This window comes from Oncorhynchus mykiss, chromosome 9, assembly GCF_013265735.2.
Source record: "Oncorhynchus mykiss isolate Arlee chromosome 9, USDA_OmykA_1.1, whole genome shotgun sequence".
Classification (NCBI taxonomy): domain Eukaryota; kingdom Metazoa; phylum Chordata; class Actinopteri; order Salmoniformes; family Salmonidae; genus Oncorhynchus; species Oncorhynchus mykiss.
The window spans coordinates 13,943,872-13,970,677 of NC_048573.1; the positions used below are offsets into that span (position 1 = coordinate 13,943,872).

General features: G+C 44.9%; 1 protein-coding gene across 2 annotated transcripts; it reads right to left on the reverse strand.

Annotated features, from left to right (window-relative positions):
* Positions 1-2,439: 2,439 nt before the first annotated feature.
* LOC110531537 (zinc finger protein 219) lies at positions 2,440-26,122 on the reverse strand. Of its 2 annotated transcripts, XM_036989164.1 has the most exons (7): positions 25,885-26,122; positions 15,488-15,551; positions 13,553-15,064; positions 12,596-13,427; positions 12,045-12,191; positions 8,199-9,078; positions 2,440-8,052 (listed from the first exon to the last, which is right to left on the reverse strand). In XM_036989164.1, exons 3-7 carry the CDS (start codon positions 15,059-15,061, stop codon positions 7,668-7,670), a joined length of 3,753 nt encoding a protein of 1,250 aa, XP_036845059.1. In that variant the 5' UTR covers positions 15,062-15,064; positions 15,488-15,551; positions 25,885-26,122; the 3' UTR covers positions 2,440-7,667. The 2 variants fall into 2 exon arrangements, with proteins under 2 accessions (XP_036845059.1, XP_021470428.2); XM_021614753.2 differs by lacking the exon at positions 12,045-12,191.
* Between the last annotated feature and the right edge of the window lie 684 nt (positions 26,123-26,806).

Sequence of the window (26,806 nt, forward strand, 5' to 3'; positions counted from 1 at the left end):
TTGGGAATAGATAAAGTAACATTTCTAACAAAACAAGTAACACTATAGAAGTTTTATCAGATTTTAATGTAAAAATTACACCATTGAGATGAACTCCAAAAATGCGTCATATTTGATGACTGGTGCATGCGCTATGAGAAGCATAGATCTCAAAATAGGCCGACATGACATCATCATTCGTCGTATCATATTTAATGACAGACAGTGATGTTATCTACTATATGTTCTGTTCATCCTATGTCAGGAAAATGTCTGGGTACTTGACCATGAGACCTACATTGTGCTATCGTTCCCCTTAGAGGAATGGGAACCACACATTTTCCATACGATGTTTTAATTGTATCAGCCAGGAAAACAGACAGAGTGGCCCCCCTCTATCATAATCACATTCATACTCGCTCCAGTCACAGAATCACATTAATGATACCTGAGAATCTAGATGTGCCTGTTATACCCACTAGAGGACGATAGAGATCCACCGTCTATTTTTACAGTCAAGACGTGCATGCCAAATGGCACTATAGACAAGAGCCCCACGAGCCATGTTCAAAAGTAGTGCACTAATTAGGGAATATGGTGCCATTATGGATGTTCCCAAGTTGTGAGAGGTGAAGGGTGGAGTCCTCCGGTGCTCCAACACCGTTATAGGCCAGTATGACTAGACACTCTCGTATGATAATGTAATTTATCATGGCACACTGCACCATGATGGTTCAACAGTGTATAGTCACATGGATGTCGTAACCCTTTAGTGAAGGCATGGTGAAGTCCCATCAAGTTTTAATCTTGTGTGTTAATTAGGGGTTCAGCAGCAAAGCTGGTGAAACCCGGTTGTGTTGGTTGCCGTTCGTTATTGTTATTCATGCAAGCTCATTGTTCCATAGCGGCCATATTGTTTCAGCAAGAGTTTTGGAAAATAGTGCTTTGATGCAATTTACCGAATTTGGTTCAGATCGGTCCAGCGGTCCAGTTGATTATTGTTATTAATATGTTCATTTTTCTGCCGTTTCGGTGGGAAATAAACACATTCCAGTGAGATTAAAAGGCCCAGGATTGTGCAATTTTGCATCATGGTAAAGTCCCAAGGGCCACACCCTCTCATGCAATATCATGCCAATTGGCCACATGGTGTCGCTTTAACAAGCAATAAAAAATGCAAAGTTTGAAAGATCAGCCTCTGCACCCCGTTTGACCTAGATTCATGACATTTTGTCCATAGGTCCATTTCCTCACATTGAACAGATTTGCCTCAAGAACCCATGAAGTTCACCCTGATGGATTCTCCATCATTTTGAATGTTGTCAAAAAGCACATAAAATGCTACTCTGGCACCGAATGACCGATCTTTGCAAAACTTGATATATGGCATCTATGGTCCAAGGTCAGTTTACACACTATAACCCAGGCTAGTACATCAAACAACATGGCCGTAATGGACCAATAAACATTCACGTGGGCGTGGTTTGTCAAATAAATGTATATAAATCAGCAAATAGCTCAGCACATTCATATTGACCACATGGTAGCGCTATAACGGGCACATTTTTATATCTCTTGATCTGTTTGACTCAAAGTGATGAAATTTGGCACACACGTTCAAGGATAGTCTAGCTAACCTGTAAAATATGGTTGAGTTTGTCCACATTGTGGTACTGTTGGACAGGTAAAATCATTTATTCATAGCGGCCATACTTTTTCAGCTAGTTTTGGAAAATTGTGATGCTATATACCAAATTGTGATGCTATATACCAAATTCATAGCTGCTATATACCAAATTTGGTTTCGAGCGGTCCAGTGGTGCTGGAGAAGATGTTTAAAGTAGTCAACATCATTGAAAATGGTCCAAAATACATAAAAAGCAAATAATATTGCATGATCAGTTTGATTTTGACTTCTGATATTTGGCAAGCATTTATAATAGCACAGAATTAACTCGTACTAGGGCAATGTGTCCAACTTGTCCTAATGGTGGCACATTGGGCACACAGCTGAACCCCGGCAATGCTGCTTGCAGCTTTAATCTTATGTTGTAACCCTACATATAATTGAATGCATCTGAGAGTAGGACTGCTGATCTAGGATCTGTTCTTATGTAACACACTTGATTCGGTCAGGGTCATGTGATGAGGTAGCCCCGCCTACAAATTTCAAAACTAGTGATGAACCCAGGTTCATGTCCTGCGTGATACATATAATATCTATTATTCATTATGATCCAAAAGGAAGAACTGATCCTAGATCAGTGCTCCGACTCTGAGAGGTTTTGTGGATACGGGCCCTGGTTCCTCTCAAGGTTTCTTTCTTTCCTATGGAGTGTTCTGTCTTTTTCTTGACCTCTGTCCCCCTTCAATCCTTATCAGGTACTGCCTTTGAAATAACAACACTGTAAGAGAGCATTAGAGAATGACACAGGACACACAAAAAGAAATCGTCAAACCTTGTTTTTCTTTGCGTTTATTCATCTCTAATGTTGTTTTTTTAATCTGTCCACAAACTCATATTATTAGTTACTACTATGTTAGGTACATTTTTCCCTCACTGCAATGGCAGTAATCTACACAAGAGCTAAAACCCAGCACTTCCCTCCACCTCTCCAACAGACAGTGGTGTTGGACCAAATGGCACCCTATAGTGCACTGCTTTGGATCAGAGCCCTATGGCCCTGGTCAAAAGCAGGGCATTTAATAGGGAATACGGTGCCATTTGGGACACAACCTATGATAGGATGCCCTCACACACCACTATAGATTTTTTTCCTTTGAAAAAAACAACTAAGAAATTAAGGGTCAACAATATACACTAACTGGACAGTTTATTAGGTACACCACCCCTTTCACGAAAATGGATTGCTCCTATAGACAGTGAATCATGTGGCAATGGCTTGCTATATAAATCAAGCAGACAGGCACCAAGGCATTCAGTTACTGTTCGACTGAACGTTAGAATGGGCAAAACGAATGACCTAAGCAACTTTGAGCGTGGTATGATCAACATGCCAGAAGCAATATATTAGAAACGGCAGCCTTCCTGGGATTTTCAGGCATGACAGTGTCTAGGGTTTACTGAGAATGGTGCTACAAATAAAAAAACATCCAGTCAGCGGTAGTTCTGTGGGCAAAAACAGCTCGTTGATGAGAGGTCGAAGGAAAATGGCAAGAATCATGCAAACTAACAAGTGGGACGAAAAACAGACAAATAACGGCGCACTACAACAGTGGTGTGCAGAACGGCATCTTGGAACGCACAACTTCTTGTCACGGATGGGCTGTTGCAGCAGACGACCACCAAGTGTTCCATTCCTATCAGCTAAAAACAAGAAGAAGCGGCTCCAGTGATCACGCAATCACCAACTCTGGACAACTGAGGAGTGGAAAAACATTGCCTGGAACATGACAGTGAGTTGTACTTGAGTGGCCTGCGCAGTCCCCAGACATCAACCAAAGAGAACATATTTGGGATGAGAAGGAACAGGCTGTACCGCCGTCCAATCTGCAGCAGCTGCGTGATGCCATCGTGTCAGCATGGACCAATCTCCTTTTGAACGTTTCTGACACCTTGTAGAATGACCCAATAATTTAGTCTGTTCTGGAGGAAAAGGGGGGTCCGAACTGGTGCTAGATAGGTGTACCTAATAAACTGTCTGGTGAGTGTAGCTAGGCACCAATTAAAAGATTTCAAGCATGTTTCAGGGAGATTTTCAGTGCAAACAGCAATTGAGGAAATATTTAAGATTGCCTGTTGCCTGTCTGGGACATTCATATTATCACATATTATCACATTATATATAGTGCTCCAAATTGGTGCAGTGGTCTAAGACACTGCATCTCAGTGCTAGAGGCGTCCCTAAAGACCTTGGTTTGATTCCAGGCTGTATTACAACTGGCCGTGATTGGGAGTACCATAGGGCGATGCACAATTGGCCCAGCATCGCTGGGGTAGGCCGTCATTGTAAATAAGAACTTGTTCTTAACTGACTTGCCTGGTTAAAGCATTTAAATAAAAATATGACATATTCTGTGGGTAATTCAAGAGTACGATGTGGATTAGATTCATTGGATCGAACATGTTTGTCAGTTTGAGGGCAAGTCCGTTACCTTTAGGTCACTTCTCCTATCGTTGGCAGGGCACTTGTCCTATCTGCCAATGGGAGGGAGGAGTGGGTGGGACTAGCACTTGGGTTTATGCTCTCTTTTTAAAAACACAACATCTCTAGTGCTATAATGTTCTGTACAACATTAAACAACACATTTTTTTCTTTTTTTCTTTCTTTCTTCTCCATAATAATGCCAAAGCAATAATAATAATAATTATAAGAAGAAGACTCCATCTCATCATGTTACTCCATCTCATCAGGCATCAAATGTCAAACAAACGTACGAACATCACACAAACTGACAATACAAATCTAAGAATAAAAGGCCTCAATACCAGATAGTACACATCATCACCTTCTAATGGTGCCACAGAGAGAGAGAGTGACAGGTTACAGAAGAGAGAAAGAAGAGAGAGAGAGGGTACGGAAGGGAGGTAGAGAAGAGAGAGAGAGTAACAGGTTACGGAAGAGAGGAAGAAAAGAGAGAGAGACATGCACACAGACATGAAAGGATAAAGGGATTGAAAGGGGGGAGGGAGTGGACAGAACAAAATTGGAAGGTCACAAAGAGGATGAGAGAGAAAGAGGATGAGAGAGAGAGAGGGATGAGAGAGAGAGATAGAGAGAGAGAGAGAGAGAGAGAGAGAGAGAAAGAGAGACAGATGTGGGCTAAGTGCTTTTGGTGAGCTTACAAAATACCAAATCCAGGAAGTGCTTGACACAGAAGGCACGGTGGCTTTGACACTACAGTCTACATCCAAACGGGCACTCTATTCCCTAAATAGTACACTACTTTCGATCAGGGTTCATAGCACTAGTTTTGACCGGGGCTCAATGGTCCTGGTCAAAAGTAACGGACTATATAGGGAATAGAGTGCAGTTATGGATGTAGCCTGTCTTTAAGGAAACACCACTTAGGGAACTTCTAAACTCATATAAGGCGCTCTAATGAGGATAGAAGTAAAACACGTAAACCAAAAGTAAGGCTGCGGTTCCGATCCCAGGCTCTCGCCGTCAACCAATGGGCAAAGAGGGCGAGAAGGCAGGACTTATCCAATCAAATAGTTTAGTGATGTTTACAATCATGAGTAGGGATTTTTGATATTTTTTACATTTGCATGTTCACAGTGTGCAGAACTGTGTGTGGTATGATGCTCTAAGACAATACCATGGCTATGGTATGTGATACTAGGTATAGGTTCATATTTTGATATCAAATTATATTTTGTGATGTCAACTTGAATCTCATACAAGCACTTAATAATAACATGACAAAGTTTTGATTGGATTATTGATTGATTGATTGATTGATTGATTTATCGGGCGAGGGGATGGAAACGGCAGCTGTTTACTCCAACAGAATGTGACTCATTACATTTTCATAAGATATAGGTTTGGTCTATCGATAAAGTCAAAATAAAATGACTACTTTTGGAAATGATAAACCTTGCACAGTGCTCTTTATAGACAGCAGGGTTGGGGTCAATTCCATTTAAATTCCAGTCAATTCAGGAAGTACACTGAAATTCCAATTCTCTTCAATGGGGAAAATTTGGAATTGGAATCGGGTTGACTTTCTGAATTGACTGGAATTGAAATGGAATTGACCCTAACCCTGATAGACAGACATTCCAACTAGTGTTTTCCTCACAACAACAAGCCTTATATTTATTATTATTACCTATATTCATAACCTTCTCTGTAAGCTTCTCTTCTTGAAATGAAAATAAACAAAGGGATTTTTTTCTTGTCTTTACAAAAGCTACACACACATTCTACCGGAATGTATCTATGGATTTGTTAGTTTTTTTTAATGCTTACTCTTTTCTACTGTTCTTCTTCTTCTTCTCTTAAAAAGAAATGAATCTAGTCATCTAAAAGACGGCGTACCCCAAGAGTACAACAGTTTCCTTTCTCAGCTTCGGTCCCCTGGTCTGTGAGGGAACTTACTCTTTTCTCTCCTCCATTTTCCTCCCCCTTGTTTTTTTTTCTTTTTCTGGTAAAAGGAATGAAATGAAAGAGTGTGACACGGTCGTGGAGCCTTGGTCACCTGACCAGACGTGTCAGCTGATTGTGTTCGGGATGCACAGTCTGTCTGTCGGTCCCGTGTCCCCCAAAACAGTCTTCTGTTTGTTCAGTTGTCAGTTGGTCACCATGACAACGTAAGAAATAACCGCTATCCCACGTCCGACTCTGAACATGCTGGCATTTCTGCTGTAAACACTGACCTCTGACCTTTCACCTACATTTTCACTTCTTGACCTTTCACCTTGATCTCTTTTGATTCATATGTATATCTATTGTTTCATCATCATCAACTAAGTGCTTTATCTTTTTCTTTTCACAGAAGCCACAGGGAGATGCTATCGGTCTCTTGTAACGAGAGACAGATCCACACCACTTTGTATACCACTACAGCTTTCTATTCACAATACCCTAGAACCATTTTTTTAAACATATATACTTTAGCTTTATACTGTATACTCAGATATCATTGTTCTATAACAGCCCAGAAACACTGGTCTATACTGTAGATCTCCCTTGACGACATACCATACATAGACAGGCACTAAACTGAGGGGAAAACAGGAAATGACAAACTGCTCCTCTGTTCCCGTGGTGACCTTGGAACAGCCATCCGGCCAATGAGAGGCAGTGATAACAGGGTCCAGGATCATCTTGTCCTTGATCATTGTCATGTCAATAGTTGTCTGTTAAAAAGTTGCTCCTGTTGTGTTTGTTGTTGTTGTTGCAGACAGCTGGATAGCTTAGCTTGAGTTGACAGCTTGAATGGTTCCGGGTTGAACCGCGTTTCCGAATCGGTGCTCTTGAACAGACCATAATATGACCTTGAAAGTGTCAAGAAGTGGTATCTTATTTAAACGGCAGTTGTGATGAAGTTTGGCTTATTTTGACACTTGTTCTGCTAAAGATTTCCTCCATTCACAGCGGTGGGTTGTATAACTAATCAACAACGTTACTCTTATAAGTATTATTATTCTCAAAACATGAAGTATAAGGTCTGATAAAATCCTTTTTGTGTTCTCTGGAATAGTAGGAGGTCACAGTTTCTTTTTGCTCACATACTAATATTAAGACTCACAGCAGCAAGAGGACAATCTCATTCAAATCATCACAATTAGCCCTCTTGGTAGGAGATGGAATGGAAAACAGGAAACGTTGAAATATAGAAGAGAAGGCCTCAAAAGTCCTACACTGTACTGTGTGTTTGTAAAAGGGGTGTTTTGGTTGGTTGGGAAAATGGAGAGGACTGCACTGAACTCCTGGGATGTAAATATTAAAAGAAGAGAGATAAAAATGGAGGATGTTTAAAAGGGATTCCTAAGGAGGTGTGTGAGCTGTTGTTTACATGACCCTCTCCATGGACATGGTTCTCAGTCCGTGGCCCTTGAAAGTCAAGGGTCAGGGGTCGTGACCTTGACAATGACCTTGAACTATATAAAAGAGGTGATATGAACTTGACATCCAACCTATGACCCCCAAACAACTTCCTTCCTGTATAGTTGAACCGCTTTTCCCCTTCACTCTGCAGGATGACATTGTTGTTGTTGTTTAGTCCCCCATCACTCCTTCCTCCCCTCTGGTTAGACGGTCAGAGCCGAGGGTAGGTGACATGGTGAGAGACATGCTCATCCCATGCTCTCTAGGAGAATCCCCAGGACTAATGCTCTCCCCTTCCAAATCCTCTTCTTCTTCTTCCTCCTCTTCCTCTTCTTCCTCCTCTTCCTCATCCAACTTCCTACTACCGGCGAGGCCACTCTGTGTGTTCCTGATTGTGGTGGAGGCCCGGTTAGAAGCCTCGGGGTGGTGGTGGTCGTAGCGACCCTCGAGGTCCCCTTCCTCTGGTGTGAGGCCGTTCTCCGTCCCCCTCTCCCTCTCCATCCTGGATGAGGCCCACTCCTCCAGGGGGGCCCGGTCTTCGGCCTCGCTCAGATACCTAGGATGGGACAGGATCAACTTTAGGAAGTGTTACCCATGTCATACACGTCATAAGCAGAAGAGTCTACTTGCGGACTGTGTTTTTTCCTATGCACTGATTATAAGTTGCTCTGGATAAGAGTGTCTACTGAAAGCATCTCTTACCTCCACAGGGCCAGGGGGTTGGAGTCGGCCCGGGGTTGGGGAGGCCTCTGAGGCCCGTGGTCACCCAGGGCGGTGGGGATGGGGGCCCTCCTCTTACGCCTGGACTTGCTGGTGTGGTTGACCTGGAGGTGCATGGCCATGAGCTCGGCCGAGGAGGTGCGGAAGGGACAGAACAGGCACTGGTTGAGGGTATCCCCTGCTCCTCCACCTCCTCCTGGTACTCCATCCTCTTCCAGACCTCCGAGCCCAGGGGAGGGGCGGCGGGAGAGGTCCAGGGGCTGGGACAACAACCCTCCCTCCTGGGAACCCCGAGGAGCTGACCCCCCTCCCTTCCGCTCCCTCCCATTAGCTGGCACCATACGGCTGGTGGTGAGCGGTTTGCGGCGAGACACTTTGGGTGCCTTTGGTGGGGTTGGGGTGGGGGTGGAGGTTGGTGACTCCCCCGTCCACCCTCCCTCCATCCCTCCCTGGTACAAAGCCCCCATCACCCCGGACAGATACCGGTACTGGCTCTCCAGATCTGCCTCTCTCAGTCCCTCCATGGCCTTCGCGTGTTCCCTGTCTCTCTGCTCGGGGAGGCCCAGTATCCAGGGCTGGTGCTGATTGTGCCTGGAGGAAGGCGTCTCCGCCGGGCCTCTGGTGGCCGAGCTGTGGTTGAGGCTCTGGGTCCGGCGCTGCTTGGCCATCCCCTCCCTCCCCTCCCCCTGTGGAGCTCCTCCTCTGCCCAGGGAGGCGGTGGTGAGGCCTGGTGAGGAGGCGGTGGATGAAGAGGCTCCCATGGTGTTCCTCTGTTCTCTGTGGTGCCTCTGGAGGTGGTACTTTAGAGAGCCTGACTGGGTGCCAGCGTAGTCACAGTGGGGACATTTATACGGTCTCTCCCCTGAAAGAGATACATACACAAGTTGTGGTTATCAGGGCACTGGTACAATGGAGGAATGTCAGTAGATGGATAGTAACATTTGTATAATTATAATTCTGCTCAAAAACCCACATTTAGAAAAGACCACTGAACTAAAGATGGAGCAGCCCATCTGGCATTTGCCCAAACTTCACTATGGACAGTCTGTTTCTTTCCACAGAGAAAAGAAAAACAACAATTCTGCGGACCTTGAGGCCCGGATTTCTGATATAGGGCACTTTTTTTGGGCTGCCGTTAAGGTGACACTAGTGTCAAATGCACGTTAGTTTGCAATTTCGTCATGTAAAAACTGATGCACTGGCATTTTCCCTCCCTAACGCCAGGTTTGACCTGTCTTGTGTCAGCACTCTTTCTCTCAGATGGAAGAAAATATTTTAGGCGTGTCCTTAAACATATGATCCAAAGTGCTAATTTCAAGCAGGGTTGGTAGAGATATTTTAAGCCCAACCAAAAGCTGGTTCTAGTGGTAACACAGTTGCTATGTAATGAATTTCGACAGCAGAAAAACAGCCTATCCAGGTTTTGACTTGCAACGACATACTTTTTTTAATTTACGTACCTTTATTTAACTAGGCAAGTCAGTTAGGAACAAAATCTCATTTACAATGACTGCCTAGGAACAGTGGGATAACTGCCTTGTTCAGGGGCAGAACAGCAGTTTTTTATCTTGTCAGCTCAGAGATTTGATCTAGCAACCTTTCAGTTACGGGCCCAACACTCTAACCACTAGCCTACCTTCATCCCCCTTGGAGCACTCCACAGAGCTGGGATTTATGGAAAAGTGGCCAGAAAAAAAACATTGCTTAAAGACAAAAATAAGCAAACATGTTTGGTGTTCGCCAAAAGGGATGTGGGAGACTCCCAAACATATGGAAGAAGGTACTCTAGTCATATGAGAATAACATTAAGAATTTTGGGCAATCAAGGAAAACGCAATGTCTGGCGCAAACCTAACACCTCTCATCACCCCAAGAACCCCATCCCCACAGTGAAGCAAGGTGGTGGCAGCATCATGCTGTGGGGATATTTTTCATTGACAGGGACTGGGAAACTGGTCAGAATTGAAGGAACGCTGGATGACGCTAAATACAGGGAAATTCTTGAGGGAAACCTGTTTCAGTCTTCCAGAGATTTGAGACTGGGACGGAGGTTCACCTTCCAGCATGACAAGGACCTGAAGCACACTACTAAAGCAACACTCAAGTGATTTAAGGGGAAACATTTATATGTCTTGGAATGGCCTAGTCAAAGCCCAGACCTCAATCTGGGCTTTGGGGTAGCAGGTAGTAGTAACCTGGTGGTTAGTGTTGGACAAATAAACCGAAAGGTTGCAAGATTGAATCCTTAAGCAGACAAAGTAAACATCTGTCGTTCTGCCCCTGAACAAGGCAGTTATCCCACTGTTCCTAGGCCGCCATTGTAAATAAGAATTTGTTTTTAACTGACTTGCCTAGTTAAATAAAGAAAGAATAAAAACAGTTATGTACGCTCAAGTTTTCATTTTTTTTGTCTTATTTGGTTCAGAAGAAAAAATATTTTGCATCTTCAAAGTGGTAGGCATGTTGTGTAAATCAAATTATATATTGAATATATACATATATCGACATTGAAGCCATGCAAATACTTGTGTGGACTGCAAACAGATTCAAAATAACATATTTAGCAAAGACGGGAGAGGTCTACATTTTACAATTTTGTCTGTAAGCTCTTTAACTAACTATAATGGACTAACATTTGGAATTAGAGTTGATTCCAAGTCAATATGTAAAAGACCGTAAATACACAACTTGAAGCAACCACATATTCAGCCATGGAGCACTTTCTGATTGGCAACGCCTCGACACACCCACAACTTGTTTTCTCATGAAAAACCCAGCCCTTTCACGGCGACATTTGCATCTGCGCCAATACTTGTGCTTGTGAAAATAGAAAAAATATATCTTACACATCCCCGAACCTACAGTGCTACCGCCCAGCGCTTCGATTGACCATTGCATTAGGTTCATTAACATAGAGCCAATAGAGTACATGAGAGGAAACTATATGGTTATTAAAGTATTAAATGAGGTTGTAGTTACACATTTCAAACAACAGATGGCAGTGCTCCATCACAATCTAGAACCCTGACAGGCTTCAATTGTACTTAACTAGGCAAGTCAGTTATGAACAAATACTTATTTACAATGACGGCCTACCCCGGCGACGCTGCGCCAATTTTGCGCCGCCCTATCACGGCCAGATGTGATGCAGCCTGGATTCAACCCATGGACTACAGTGACACCTGTTACACTGAGATGCAGTGCCTTAGACAGCTGCGCCACTCGGGAGTCCCTACTAGAGTGACATGGAAGACATTCAGACTCAAAAGGAAGTGGTAAAAGTAAATACTGCTAGTGGCAATTTACTGAAGTATAATTATTTGCCAAATTCATTTGAACAGACAGAGCAGAGGATTGTGTCTAAGAATCAGCAACTTTAATAGTTAGAATTTAATGAATGGTGTATGCACTTAATTAGATGTTAAGTCCCCAATATAGGGTTAGGGTTAGTTAAGGTTAGTTGAAGTTTAGTGTGCTAGAGTAGACTGTAGTGTTAGTTATTATTTGTCTGAAATCCAAATGGATGTCTAGCCCCTTACTTTGTAGCCACTTTGAGATCTCATTGAACAGGTGGAAGCGGAAGATGGAAGATATGGCGACATTTCCACACAGCCAATCAGAAAGTGAGATGAAGTTATTACCGTAACGCTTATACTGTATCTTATCCAATCATCTCAGATCTACAGGAGTGCCTAGGCCCTAAGTTGGATAGATACGCATAAGCGTCCTTGGCCCTAGAGTGTAGGGTTTACGGACTAGGGGTTGATTTGAGATCCAGCCATTGTTAGGTGAGTTGGTGGGGGGGGGGGGGGCTAGTGGCAGGCTCACCTGTGTGAACTCTCAGATGCACTTTAAGGTGATGGGAAGAGCGGAAAGCTTTACTGCAATAGGGGCAGTCTTTCACCCCCGTGCCTCGCACACGCTCCCTAGAGCTCACCGAAGAGCCTGACGAAGAGCCAGACAGACCATTCTCTCCTGGAGAGAGAGAGAGGGAGGGAGAGGATGGGGGGAGGGCGGGGAAGGGAGAGAGAGAGAGTGAGAGGACGGGACAGAGGGAGAGAGAGATAGAGGGGGGAGAGCAAGAGAAGAAGGGAGAGGGAAAGAGAGAGCGAGAGAGGGAAGAATGGAGGATAGAGTGGGAGAGAGAGAGGGAGAAAAAGGGAGGGAGAGGAAGGGAGAATAAGAAAGACGGATCAGAGATTTGACAATGGAAGAAATTTAGCGAGTGATATTGATAGCTAATTGAGTTGCTAGCATCTACACTCACCCACTCTTTCTACAAGCGTTTTATTTGTGTCCTGTTTTTCTCTAATGAAAATGTAAAACAAACGGAAGACATATTGGAGACGTTTTGTTGAGGTGAAGTCATGTCACCGTACCTTGGAACTGTGACATCACTGAGTGGAACCCTCCGACTACTGCTTGTTGATGCTGATGCTGAGATCCACTTTGAAGTTTGGACTCCTGTCTTTTTTCAGTACTACTTCCTCTCCCTCCTCCTCGTCCTTCTGCAACCCGGCTCCCCCCTCCATCCTCCTCTCCTCCCCCGGTGTGGCGCGGAGGGTGACCGTGGCTCTTCTGGGGCCGCTGGACGTGGACGCGGGCGTGCGCCACCACCTGCTGCAGGCTCCGGAACAGCTTCCCACAGTCGGGGCACTCCCATGGGGCTCCGGAAGACGATGGCTCCTCCCGGGGATCCAGACCTCCAAGGTAGGCCCTGACCTGCTCAGATTCTCCCACCACGGTGCTCCTGGATGTGGCTCGGTGCTGCTGCTGCTGCTGGGCCTGTTGAGCTGCTACCAGGCTACGAGCTACAAACTGCCACATGGCTATCTGGTCTCCTCCATTTGTTGTCTCTCTTCCTCCTCCTCCTCTTCCTCCTCCCCCGTTACCGTTCCCCATCTCCGCAACCTGAGCCACTGCCTGGAGTCGTTCCATGCAGCTGGCGCCGCCGTCGCTAGGCAACCCCAGGTAGCCTAAGATGGCAGATTTACTAGAGACTCCGGCGCCGTCCCTGTCGCCCCTTCCTCGTCCGACTCTCCCCCCTCCACCACCACCTCCACCCCCACCACGAGCCAGCAGAAGGCTGGAGTAGAGAGCGTTGAGGCCCTGGTTGGTGACTGAGCCTTTGGGCCCTCCTTGTTCAGCCCCGGCGCCAGGGGCCACCTGCCCCACCAGACCGGCCTTCAGGCCCAACTTGTTGAGGTGCACCTGTAACAAAGTTTAAAGTCACAACACATCTTCAATAGTTTGACAGCTGCTATAACAGAATATACTGACACATACACACACACACACACACACACACACACACACACACACACAAGGTCACACACCTTCATGTGGTTCTTGAGGAACCAGGGCTCCTTGAAGCCACGGCCGCACACCTGACACTTGTGGTCCAGAGAGTCCTTGTGCTTCCTCATGTGGCCCTTCAGGAACCAGGACTGGGTAAAGCGCTGGCCGCATGTCTCACAGCAGAAGGCAGGCAGAGGGGATACCCCTGGGGCCGGGGCTGTGATTGGGGTGATAGTGGGGGTGGGCAGGGGTGCGTCTGGAATGGGGGTGGCGATGATGGTAGTGGTGGTTACAATAGGGATGTGTCTGGGGGTGTAGGGGGGCAGGGTGGGGAGGTCCACAGGTGGGGAGAGAGACAGGGAGGACAGGGAGGGGTGGCAGTCCTGGAGGTGTGCGGCCAGGCGCTCCTCCTGGCTGGCAGAGAAGGGACACAGGGTGCACTTGTATGGGTTGTGGAGGATCCGGACGTGGCGAGACAGCTCCGAGGCGGTGCGGAATTTACCTTTGCAGGCATGGCAGCGGAACGCGGGCGCTGCCGCTGTGACGGCGGTAGCTTTTTCCAAGATGGTGGGACCCACACCACCCAGGCCGCAGGAGGAGTAGGGAGAGGTGAGGGAGAGAGAGAGGGGCACCTCCTCGGTCAGCAGAGGGGTCAGCTGTGTGCTGTCGTCCATCAGGAACTGCTGGAGGATCTGGTGATCCATCTGGAGAGCCTCCTCTAGGGCTTCCCCTTCCCTGTCCTCCCCTCTATGGCCCTGGGTGAGAGATCTAGACAGCGCGGGGCTCTGGCGGTGGATGTAGTGGTTCTGCCCGATATCCTTGTCGTTCTGGTGGGTCTTGAGCTGTGTCTTGGACCCCGTCCCAATGATGCTACCGGACCCGGTACCGGTCCGGTACAGAGCTGAGGCGCGGCGGTCCCTGTCTAGACTGTGAGCGCGGGCGTGGAGCGACAGGATACTCTGAAAGCGGAACTTCTTCCCACACACCAAGCAGGGGAACTTGAGCCCGGCCACACCCCCAGAAACACCCACCACCCCAGGAATTGATCCTGACAGACACCCCCCATCCTTATGGAAGAGCTGGAGGTCCAGCTCATCACTACAGGTGGCACCCGGCTGCCCGGAGGACAGAGCCAGTTCCAGGGCCCCGAACCCTGAGAGAGGGGCTGACGATGTCGGAGTGGCCGGAGCAGAGCTCTCCAGAGAGGGGCTACACACCTCCCGAAAACCCCCTGGGAAGAGAGCAATGGCTGGGGTGGGGGACAGAGGGACTGACAGCCTCTCTTCATCCTCTTCTTCATTGTGGTGATTGAGGGGGAAGGGGGAGAGCGGGGAGTAGGGGGTGGTGTCTGGGGTGTCGGAGGACGGGGTGTGGGACAGGGCTGTGGGACTGAGGGGGACAGGCAGGTCCAGGAGGCTGTGTAAAGGGGAGAGTTGGGAGCAAGAGTGAAGGGAGGCCAAGGGACTGTGGTCCAGAGATGGTAGTGTAGGGGGTGACTGGGGCGGCTCACAGGACAGAGCCAACACACACTCAGGAGGAGAATCCATTCTCTGAAAGAGAGAGAGAGAGAGAGAGAGAGAGAGAGAGAGAGTCAGGTGATGACATGGCAGTATCAGATTGAGAGAGTGAAAAATTTCAAATTGTCATTAGAGATCAACAAGGAAAGGACTTGATTTGTATTATTTGACATCTTCAGAAAGAAAGTACAGGAGAGGGTATCAGAGTGGCAGTCCTTAACATGCCTCATATCTGGATATTGAATTACATGATGCAAGGCAATGAAGAACAGTTTGTTCTCATACCGCTTCATTGCTGGAGAGAATGGAGAGCGAATGAATGACATTTTATTTTCGTGTTAAATCGCTAGTTGGCAACCCATCCCTTTTGGGATTCATTTACACATAAACCAACTTTACAATAATTCACTGTGATGATTCAGTGATAATTCTTCCGGTGTTCTGTACAGAACTCACCAGTAGTATGTGTGATGCTATGCCATGCTTCAGTTTCTTGGCAGAGGGGGCCTCCTTTAGTGCTCTGAGAAACACACACAGTCAATATGTTATCACATATGTTAAAAAAAATATGTTAAAACACACATATTTTACATTATAACTCCTCCTGCTGCATACTCCATTACACCGAAGAAAAATTAACATATTGTTCATCCATGTGGTGTGTGTGTGTGTGTGTGCGTGTGTGTGTGTGTGTGTGTGTGTGTGTGTGCGTGTGCGTGTGTGTGTGTGTGTGTGTGCGTGCGCGCGTAACATGCATCAGTCTGTCTATCTCTCTTTTTTACAGGTGTGTGCTTAAACGTGTAACAGTTGATCACCTGTTTGATGTTAACTTAACCATATGTTTGATGTCTGTGTACTGTATATGAACGGGGGTGTGTGTGTGCGTGTTTTCATTTCACGGCGTGTGTATTGTGTGTGTGAGCTAAGCGCACCACAGGACACGGACTGTCCCAAACAGGATGGGCGCGAGATGTTTTGACTTCCCCACACACCCTTCCTCTGTACTCATACAGTAGCAGCTTAACCTTAAAAAAGTCCAAGCCCACTTTAACTAACATATGGAATTGTTTTAGGATGGTGATACCAATGATCATTTAGCAATTTGATTTACAATTGTAGGACCCCTGTAAGTATTAAAAAATATATTTTAACTTTAAACAGTATTTGATAAAATATTGAATTTGGCATTTACTACTATAGAAATGTACTGATGCCATAAATGGCAAAACAGACAGTCAATAAATAAATCAGAAGGAATAAGGTTTTGAAGTGTATTTCCTATATCTAGGAGATAAAATAAAGCTCAGGAAATATTTTTGTTTTTTGGACACATATTCAACCCCTTTTTTCGGGGGTGGGCACAAAACGACTTCCCTACTTCCATTCATTATTTTATACCGGTACCGGTTACATTCAGACGAGTCCCGTGACACTTGTGGGGGTCGTATAGAGAACACCATTGTGTTCGTGAGAGTCTCTTTCCATAGAGTGATCGTAAAACATTTAAATGTGTTAACCCTCGCAAGGCGGCAGGCCCAGACGGCATCCCCAGCCACGTCCTCAGAGCATGCGCAGACCAGCTGGCTGGTGTGTGTACGGACATATTCAATCAATCCCTATCCCAGTCTGCTGTCCCCACATGCTTCAAGAGGGCCATCATTGTTCCTGTACCCAAGAAAGCTAAGGTAACTGAACTAAATGACTATTGCGCTGTAGCACTCACTTCTGTCGGCATGAAGTGCTTTGAGAGACTAGTCAAGGATCATATCACCTCCACCCTACCCGACACCCTAGACCCACTTCAATTTGCTTACCGCCCCAATAGGTCCACAGACTACACAATCACCATCACACTGCCCTATCCCATCTGGACATGAGGAATAACTATGTAAGAATGCTGTTCATTGACTACAGCTCAGCATTAAACAACATAGCAAACTACCTGCCCTCCAGGACACCTACAGCACCCGATGTCAGAGGAAGGCAAAAAAGATCATCAAGGACAACAACCACCCGAGCCACTGCCTGTTCACCCCGCTTCCATCCAGAAGGCGAGGTCAGTACAGGTGCATCAAAGCTGGGACAGAGAGATTGAAAAACAACTTCTATCTCAAGGCCATCAGATTGTTAGACAGCCATCACTAGCACAGAGAGGCGGCTGCCTACCTACAGACTTTGTATCTTTGGCCACTTTAATAAATGGAACACTAGTCACTTTAATAATGTTTACATATCTCGCATTACTCATCTCATATGTATATAATGTATACTGTATCCTTCACTATCTATTATTTACTATCTATTGCATCTCAGCCGCTCTGTCACTACTCATCCATATATTTTACATATTCTTATCCCATTCCTTTACTAGATTGTGTGTATAAGTTTTTGTTGTGGAATTGTTAGATAGTACCTGTTAGATACTGCTGCACTGTTGGATCTAGAAGCATAAGCATTTGTAAACCTTCAACCAGGGATGAGGAAGGCCGACAAAGAGGGATGCGGTGGATTAAGATTCAGCCCATGCAAAAAACAGACGGCTTTTTCATTTTTATTATGTTACTTAGATTGACGCACAGGTATTATTCAGACACACACACACACACACACCTGAGCCTACAGAATCACAAGCAACCACACACACAAATCTGAACACATTCAACCACACAAAAAAACACACAACCCACTGCATTTGAATGTTTACAAGAACAGACGCCAATTATATGTCAGGCATGTTTTCACCCGCAACTTTAGTAACAGATCAGAGAAGAAGCACTTGAAACACACGGTCGTATACAAGGTCATCATCATTATGGCTAAACAATATGTGTGTGCAGATGTGTGTACGCTCTGTACGTCTGTGTGTTCATATATACTGTGTGAATGTGTGTGTCAGCGGGCCAGGACCACAAAAAGCCAGTTGACATTTTAGCTGCGCCATAACAAACAGGGATATCACACCGTATCAATCATACTCTGTCTCTTCCTTCTCCCCCTTCTCTTCCCTCTGCTCCCTCTCTTCTCTCTCTCCTTCTTAATCCACCATTGTTGTTCCTTCTTTTCCCCGTCTCTCTGTTTCCCTCCCTCATTGTGATTCTATTCTCCTCCCATCCCCCTCTCTTTCTCTCTCATTCTCTCTCGCTCCCTCCTCCTTCTATTATTCACTCATTGTCTTTCATTCTCTCACTCCCTCTGTCTTTCTGTCCTGCGGCGGAGCCAGTTGGCACGGTGCCAGGGAATGCTGATATCAGCTGGTAGATTGGGGCCTGCCAAAATGGCGAGGAGAGAAAGAAGGGACGAGGTAGACAGCGAAAGAGAGAGATAGAGAGAGAGGAGGGAGTTAGAAGAGGAGGGAGTTAGAAGAGAAAGAGAGAGAGAGAGAGAGAGAGAGAGAGAGAGGAGGGAGTTAGAAGAGAAAGAGAGAGATAAGGAGAGAGAGAGAGGAGGGAGTTAGAAGAGAAAGAGAGAGACAGAAAAAGATAATGAACCGCAACTGAATTAAAAGATCAGATGGTGATTTGATGGTGATGTGATTTGTCCTTTTCAAATATCAAAAAAAGAGACAGGTAGATAGTGAACTGGGGTTTTGTTGTAGGTGGCTATTCATAGTGGTGGTGTGGAGATAGATGGCGGACAGTGTGTCTGTGTGTGTGTTCGCATCGTCTGATGTGATGGCACTGTAATATGAATGTCTGTTGAATTGTTCTGTTGAGGAATGAGGAATGTGTGCTTGATCGGATTGCAGATTATCCCAATGGAACCGTAACAAAGCATACACTAACTAACTGATTTTACAAAGACTTGTGAAAGCTTCAAATTATACTCATGTTTTACCTAGTATCACACACACGCACACAATACAGTCAAATATTTAAATCACCACTGTGAATGAACTAATTTTATTGTACAGGTTGACAAGTGTTTGGGCCATATACAGTACATGTATGCAAGTATCAAAGATGCAATGCAATCGTATCACTACGACTGTGTCGGTACAGTGTGTTAACAACTCAGTATGTGTATTTGAAAGACTATATCTCAGTGTAGAAAGAATGCACAAATGTAACTATGTATAAAGTACACCTACTCATTCAAATGTTTTTCTTGAACCCTTGAATGAGATGTGTCCAAACTTTTGACTGGTACTGTATTTGTGGTTGTGAGCTGGACACCGCTCAGGCAAGTTCATGCATGGCCGTTACAACTCTTCATACGAGGGTGTGGATCCTAATGTATTTATAATATTGTCTAGAGGCTCATCGTGTTTACTGAAGGCAGCTGAGAATCAGGATTTCTATGGATAGATGTTTGATAAAGGGGTTGTATGAGACTTCTGCATCTAGTTTCTTAATGGCTTTTAGTTACACGTTATAGTCAAAGTATGTCGGTGCACGTGTGTCACGCGTGTGTGCGTGTCATTAAAGCTTACATGTGTCTTAGAATGAAGAGTTTGTGTGTGTGTGTGTATACTGTAAGTACGTGTGTGAGGGCCGATGTTTTTAAGGGTGTGTGTGATCGATCCTGTGTTTAAGTGTGTGTTAGTGTGAAAGAGTGTCTGTCTGAGAGCGTATGTGTTTAAGTGTGTATGCGTTAGCGAAAGTGTGTATGTATGTGTGTTCTCTCTGTGTGGTACAGTAACTCAGAGCCTGATGTGTTTTTTATCACCGTGGTCACGCGGAAAAACTTCCCCACAGACGGGATTCATTTCCTGTATTTCACCTTTCCCTGAACCCCCTCTCTCTTTTTTACTCCCTCCCTCGCTCCCTCTAACTATCTGTATCGGACTCTTTCGTTATCCCCCCATCACAAAGAAGAAGGAGGGAGGGTATCTGACTTCTCTGACTCAGTCTTCTGATTCTTGCCCCTTGGCCTCGTCTCACCTCTTCTACTCCTCTTCACCTCCTCCTCTCTTCTCACTCGGTCTTTCCCCTTCCACTGGGTGGTGATCAGTAGGACACAACGTAGAAAAAGTTTTTTCAACAGAGAAAAGACAACATTTATGTCTACGGGACAGGACCCTGTTCTTGCCTCTTCTCCTTTTCCTCTTTATAGTTGTCATCCAGATGAAGGGAAGTATGCAAAGGGACATATGATGACGCAGAAGTAACATGTAGACTGAGTATGAACTGGAAGTGTAATGCTATAAGCAGATGTTAGTGTGCATTAAAAACCTCAGATTCCTTAGCAGACATTCCATAGATGAGTCTCTCACTCAAGACTTCAAATGTGCAGATCTCATCTCTATCAAGGCATAATGCTTCATAAAACGATAGCAATTAGGCCAATCTAACCTCAAAAGTGTCCTTGTAACTTTTATGTGTTACAAGTGTTACATCTTCTGTAACATGAATGTGCGTGTCTTAAGGGCTGAATCAACTGGTAGTTTGAGCCTGACTGGCCTGCCAGACCAGACAGATTCCATTACATCATGAATATTGACACTGTCTGGGAGACTGGGTGGTCAAGCAGCAAGCTGGCCTCTAGCTTGCTGCTTGAGTAAGTTTATTTGTATTAATTTAACCTTTATTTAACAAGGCAAGTCAGTTAAGAACAAATTATTATTTACAATGACGGCCTAACCCAGCCAAACCCTAACCAGAACAACTTTGGGCTAATTGTGCGCTGCCTTATGGGACTCCCTATCACGGCCGGTTGTGATAGCCTGGAATCGAACCAGGGTCAGTAGTGACGCCTCTAGCACTGAGATGCAGTGCCTTATGACGCCTGTGCCACTTGGAAGCACCTTGTAATTAATGTCCCTTATAACGGTGAACATACACTGACTTATAGGTTGTATCCCAAAGGGTACCCTATTCCCTATTACCACATAGGGTGCCATTTGGTACGCAAGCATATAATTTGCTCACCACACTTAGTCATCAGTTATGTGGTGAGTAGAGGCTACACGTAAGATTAACTTAATTACAGTGTAATTACTAGTTACTTTCTCTCTCGGATGTGTTATCTCAGAACTTATGAAATTCTAACTCTAAGAGGTCTACTTGCACCATTACGGTTTCTTAGGTTTCTTGTTTTCTACAAAAACATTTACAAGGTTTGAGAGCTGAAAATGTTGATGGAATATGCTACTCTAAACTTGGTGAAGGGCTAAGAATTATTGCTTGTAAGTGTTTTAAATGTCACTAAGGAGGCCGAGCAGGTGTTTATCTATCTATCCCACAGACCCTTCATGACCCAATTAAATCAGTCACTTGGTTGGGACGCTCCAAGGGATAGCTAGATAGCTAGATAGATAGATAGAGAGAGAGAGAGAGAGAAGGAGAGAGAGAGAGAGAGAGAGAGAGAGAGAGAGAGAGAGAGAGAGAGAGAGAGAAAGAGAGAGAGAGAGAGCACCTAGATGTTGCACCCCTAAAGTGCTGTCCTGAGGAGATGCACTGCATTAAAGACATGCTCCGGGAACTTTGACAACTACTAAGTATCTTTTAAACCTCTCGCTTTGGGCTGGATGTGTCAAATGTGTAGTTCATACATGCATAATCTATGAGCAGAATTACTGTCTTCTCTCAATTAGCCACGAAATCCCTAGTTTGAAAGTGGAAGCTGTCCCTCCATTTTTGGCTAGAACTTGAATTGCTAGAGGTCTGGCCCATATCGGAGGACGAGAAAAGTGCCATCATGGATTTCATCTTGAATTTCGCTGCCAATCTCCCCCCTCCATCACCCTAAAACTAAATCAGACCTTCTCACATTTTGTCTAGCACACGTACGGAAGGCTACATAAAACAATCCCCTATTTTATATCAACTTGCGTTTTCAGAATGTGATTCAATGTTGCACGCAACACACTTGCTACTTTCTTGCGAAATAACTAGTCTGAAGAAGGTGAAAGGTAGCCAATAGCTACAGACAGTGAAGCTCGTACTCATGAGAGGTGAGGCTAGAACAAGTTTACCGGTTGTAATAGTATAGCCTACGAATCGTCCTGGTAAATATAGTAGTAGGCTGGTGGGAGGACGATATTTTTAAAAAACGTTTGGTAGAGTTGGATAGGTGTAGCCTAGCCTGCACACATAGAGGCTACCTACATTTGGTTAAACTGGTCATCTTAAAAATGTGCCGTACGCAATGTGTCTCCAACAAAATAAGAAACCTGTCTAAACCTGTCTAAATCTATGAGCAGAATTACTGTCTTCTCTCAATTAGCCACGAAATCCCTAGTTTGAAAGTGACAGTTTTTCTGGAAGCTGTCCCTCCATTTTTCCCCATATGGGCCAGACCTCTAGCAATTCAAGTTCTAGCCAATCAGCTTCAGCCCCTTGCCATTTGACTGATTGCTAGCACACACAGCAGAACGAGAGAGTAATGACATGTTGCACATATCTGCACATATCCCAGCTAGCAATGAGGAATCGGCCCTCTTCCGGGGGGCTGGAACTGATTGAATCGGCCCGGAAGCGGGTGTCGGGCTCGGCCTGGAATCAAAATGAATGACTGCCCAGAATCGGCCCAAGTACATCAAGCCGTGTCCGTCTACCGGAATTCAGCCGACTTAGCCTGCATCTTACCAGAATCCCCCCAGAAGCGGCCCGATGCAAATTTAAACAAATGTCTACAAAATGACCTGATTTAGTCATTTTAATTATTACTATTTTACATTTTATACATACAAATTATACCCATCCACAAAAAAAACATTTTGTGTCAGCGTGCATGCGCCTGGCTCACCAGGCGCATGCACACCATGTGACAAGGATATCCCAGCCGGCCAAACCCTCCCCTAACTCGGACGACTCTAGGCCAATTGTGAGTCGCCTCAATGGGTCTCCCGGTCGCGGCAGGCATAGGTCTCGAACCAGCATCTGTAGCAACGCAGTTTGCACTGCGGAGCAGTGTCTTAGACTGCCGCGCAACTCAGGAGGCTCCATCCACAAAGTTTTGAATGCTTATTAATTGACTTGTACAAAGTATTAAAATACTAAAATATTACACAGGACTCTTAAAGAATTTTGTTTAAATGTTAATTGTATTTTTTGATCATAGAAACAATGAGAAAATATGGAAAAATAAATAATCAAATGTTAATTATATAAAGCAGCACGTGTAATCATCTGTCAGAGAGTAGCCCCAATCGGCCCGAGCCCCATGTAATACATTTGGGCCAGATAACTCACACCGGAATCGGCCCGAGCCCGAAGTAATATATACATTTGGGCCTGATAATTCTCACCGGAATTGGCCGGAGCCCCAAGTAATACATTTGGGCCAGATAACTCACACCGGAATCGGCCCAAACTCAATCCCCGAGTCCTAGCCATTAGTAATACTGCCAAAAGCGGCCCAGACTCGGGCCACATGACGTCGGCAGAGTCGGACTCTCAGCCGAGTGCCCCGACTCTCAGCCGGAATCGGCCCAGATCCACTGTGCTAGCTGGGATGTAACGTAGTACGAATTTTTCAGGGACCACTTTTGGCTCGGGAGTTACTTTCCGAACCAGTGGCTGAAATGTATACAAACGTTCTGCAGAATCTCTTTAATGTAGGCTACAAGATGGTAAAAAGTCACCTTCCCAATGAATCCATTCCCCAATATTCTATCTAGATTTATAACAGCATCTAAAGATGACACACTCTTTCCCTCAAACTGACACTTCTTGAAAAAAGTATAGAAATGTGAAATTATAAAATATATTTTAGGTTGCAGAAGCATGTTTATAAATCCATCTACATAGTTTGATTGAAGGGAAATCAAAAACTACAAGCTGAAAATTCAAAAAGGACAGGAAGGGAATGGGTTACAGTAGCCTGTTAGTCTACCTTATATCATATTACAATAGTTTCAGTGTGCAATAAAACTATGGTAGGTAGGGTGAAAACGGGAAATTTTTCTGTGGCTGTGGGATTTGAAACGGCTGCGACCGGAGTGTCTTGTGCTACTCCGGTCACCGCAGATGACACGTCTGCCTCTTATCTGGAGAGGAATTTCCTCCTCGCCCTGTATGATGATTTGCGTCAATAACGTGCAACCATTTTCAGTCGTTCTTTCCCCCTGCCTTCTCTCTCGCGGCCATCTCAATTAAAAAGCCACAGTAATGAAATAAATAACTACCAATAAACAATGCCCGGGTGCACAGCCTACACACGTAATGTCCCCCCCCACAAAAACGCGTCCCGTTCGCAGCTGGTCTCCAGACATTAAGCTTGTAACATATGATCTTAAAATCCTCTAAGTGAACATAGTAACGCTGATTGTTTTAAATCTCAAAACCGTTGAGGAGTCACGGTCGTTGTCTATTCTCTGTTTGTCATGTAGCCTATCTATCTCTCCCCCATGCTTCATCCATTTTGTTCCTACATTTTCTATAACAAAAGATTGAAAGGGAGGAGATATAAGACATGAGTGTTGCGACGAGGGATCGGGGGACGAGAAAAGTGCCATCATGGATTTCATCTTGAATTTCGCTGCCAATCTCCCCCCTCCATCACCCTAAAACTAAATCAGACCTTCTCACATTTTGTCTAGCACACGTACGGAAGGCTACAACAAACTATCTTATATCAACTTGCGTTTTCAGAATGTGATACAATGTTGCACGCAACACACTTGCTACTTTCTTGCGAAATAACTGTAGTCCGAAGAAGGTGAAAGGTAGCCAATAGCTACAGACAGTGAAGCTCGTACTCATGAGAGGTGAGGCTAGAACAAGTTTACCGGTTGTAATAGTATAGCCTACGAATCGTCCTGGTAAATCTAGCTGTAGGCTGGTGGGAGGACGATATTTTTTAAAACCGTTTGGTAGAGTTGGATAGGTGTAGCCTAGCCTGCACACATAGAGGCTACCTACATTTGGTTAAACTGGTCATCTTAAAAATGTGCCGTACGCAATGTGTCTCCAACAAAATAATAAACCTGTCTAAATGGATCTCTGAATGGAATGTACTCGCGTTGCAGCTTTGTAAATCACACTGGAACATGTAGTTAACCAAGAAATATGTCCGCGAAGATCAAAGGTTCTCGAGCGTTAAGACGCGATTCAAATATATGCTGCTTGATCCTGATATGCAATTTATTTATGTCAAAACTGCGTTTTTATGTTTTAATGTGAACCAAACTCGATGCGCATGCATGGTTGAGTGCAATTGGCATTCAGAGTACGATTTTAATAGGCCTACTTAGAGCAATACATCAAATATAGAACTTAATCAAAGTTGTACAATTAATAGGCTTTAATAGGCTACACTTGTGCGTTCACTTTAGTGGACTTTTAGTGCACTTCAAACATAATAAAGTAATTTACAGTGTAGGCGAATATGTTATCCGGCATTGCAAGTAGGACATTTTAGGCCCCAAGTTATAGCTGAAACTATTCCATCATGATATACCGTAGCTTATAGGGCTATCGCATGCAGACAGTCGGCCACGCGCGCATATACAACACCGGCCTCATACATGACACAGTGAAGTGCTGCAACATACATGCAGCACACACACCACACCACACCGAGTACAACACGCCAATCACTTTCAACAATCCACCCACTATACTAACGCATGGAAACTGCAAGGTGTAAACAAAATGCTAGATAAAAATGGACGTAATAAGCTTAAATCACAGCAACTAACGTTATAGGGTGATTTCCCGAATCTGCACCCCCCCCCCCCCCCCCCCCCCCCCCCCCCCGCCAAAAAGAAAAAAGTCGTCGCCACATATTTGTTGTTCATGAAGACAACAACATTCGCGATAAATACAACAATTTTGGAGAGGTTTTACTATAGTGCTACACAACCGCAGTTCCATACCACCCTATATAAAAGTGCACATGTAAACGTGTGGATAGTATATATTGTAAATTAACTAGATATTTATGATGAAAGTAAGACTCTATGTACTTACGGGAAAGGCGGCGGGCGGATTAATGACACGACACGTCATGATTACGTTTCACTTGAATTAAATACATTACGAGTTGGGGGAAAAAATGGAAATCAGGGTTGCTGTATACAAGCATACGCCGTTTCCCCCCTCCCTTAGCTCACCCTCTTCTCCTCCCTTTCTCCCTCTCTCTCGCATTTTTTCCAAAGATCCATTTATTGTGCAGTAGTGAGTGAGTGAGTGAGAGAATAAGATAGGGAAAGAGAGCGAGAGAGAGGGGAGCGATGAGAGAGGGAGTGAGAGTGATGTAGGTTGCAGATGTAATTATAATCTCACAGCACCATTTTAGAACATTGACACGCGGGCGGCTGTCTATCAGCTCGGGCACAGTTCAGTTGCAGTCCAAAATAACGACACATTATAGCACCACTATCAAGTGATCTCTATTTGACAGCATACATATAAAAATAGCCTACATAAGTTTGGGGGAAAGTGTCTTATCGAAGTGCGTAAATGTTATAAAGTATGTGTTTGACGCGATGTATCCAAATGTTGTTTTGATAACCCACCCCGGAAGCGTGTGGTTTTATAGTTACACAAGTTGAAGGGAGATGTATATGGTTATCACTGTTTTATAACTGTTTTGGTTTACTCATTGTATAAGTGACTAACAAGTGTCTTTCACTATGAATTGAAACAAAAGTTTCCCACTCAAAAGTTTGGTTATTAGTCGTTTTCATCATCATTCGAATCGGAAGTTTCACGTTAAACTCGGAATTTCTCCGAATCATGCTTCTATTCTAACTCACACTGAAGCACAACACGTGGGTAAAAGCAACTTCACCCCACGTGGGCTCGCGCTCCTGGAGGCGCAGGTGCATTGCCTTTAACAGGCCACTCCATCACAATGCACCTCTCTAAGAGCATACCTGCACGGAGGCCG

What these genes read in the sequence shown, in the direction of transcription:
- LOC110531537 (XM_036989164.1), bottom strand. Translation starts at nt 15,061, where the DNA reads ATGGATTCTCCTCCTGAGTGTGTGTTGGCTCTGTCCTGTGAGCCGCCC. An exon ending in TCCTCAAGAACCACATGAAG is followed by an intron (nt 13,428 to 13,552) that starts GTGTGTGACCTT and finishes ACTTTGTTACAG; the next exon opens with GTGCACCTCAACAAGTTGGG. An exon ending in AGTGATGTCACAGTTCCAAG is followed by an intron (nt 12,192 to 12,595) that starts GTACGGTGACAT and finishes CTCTCTCTCCAG; the next exon opens with GAGAGAATGGTCTGTCTGGC.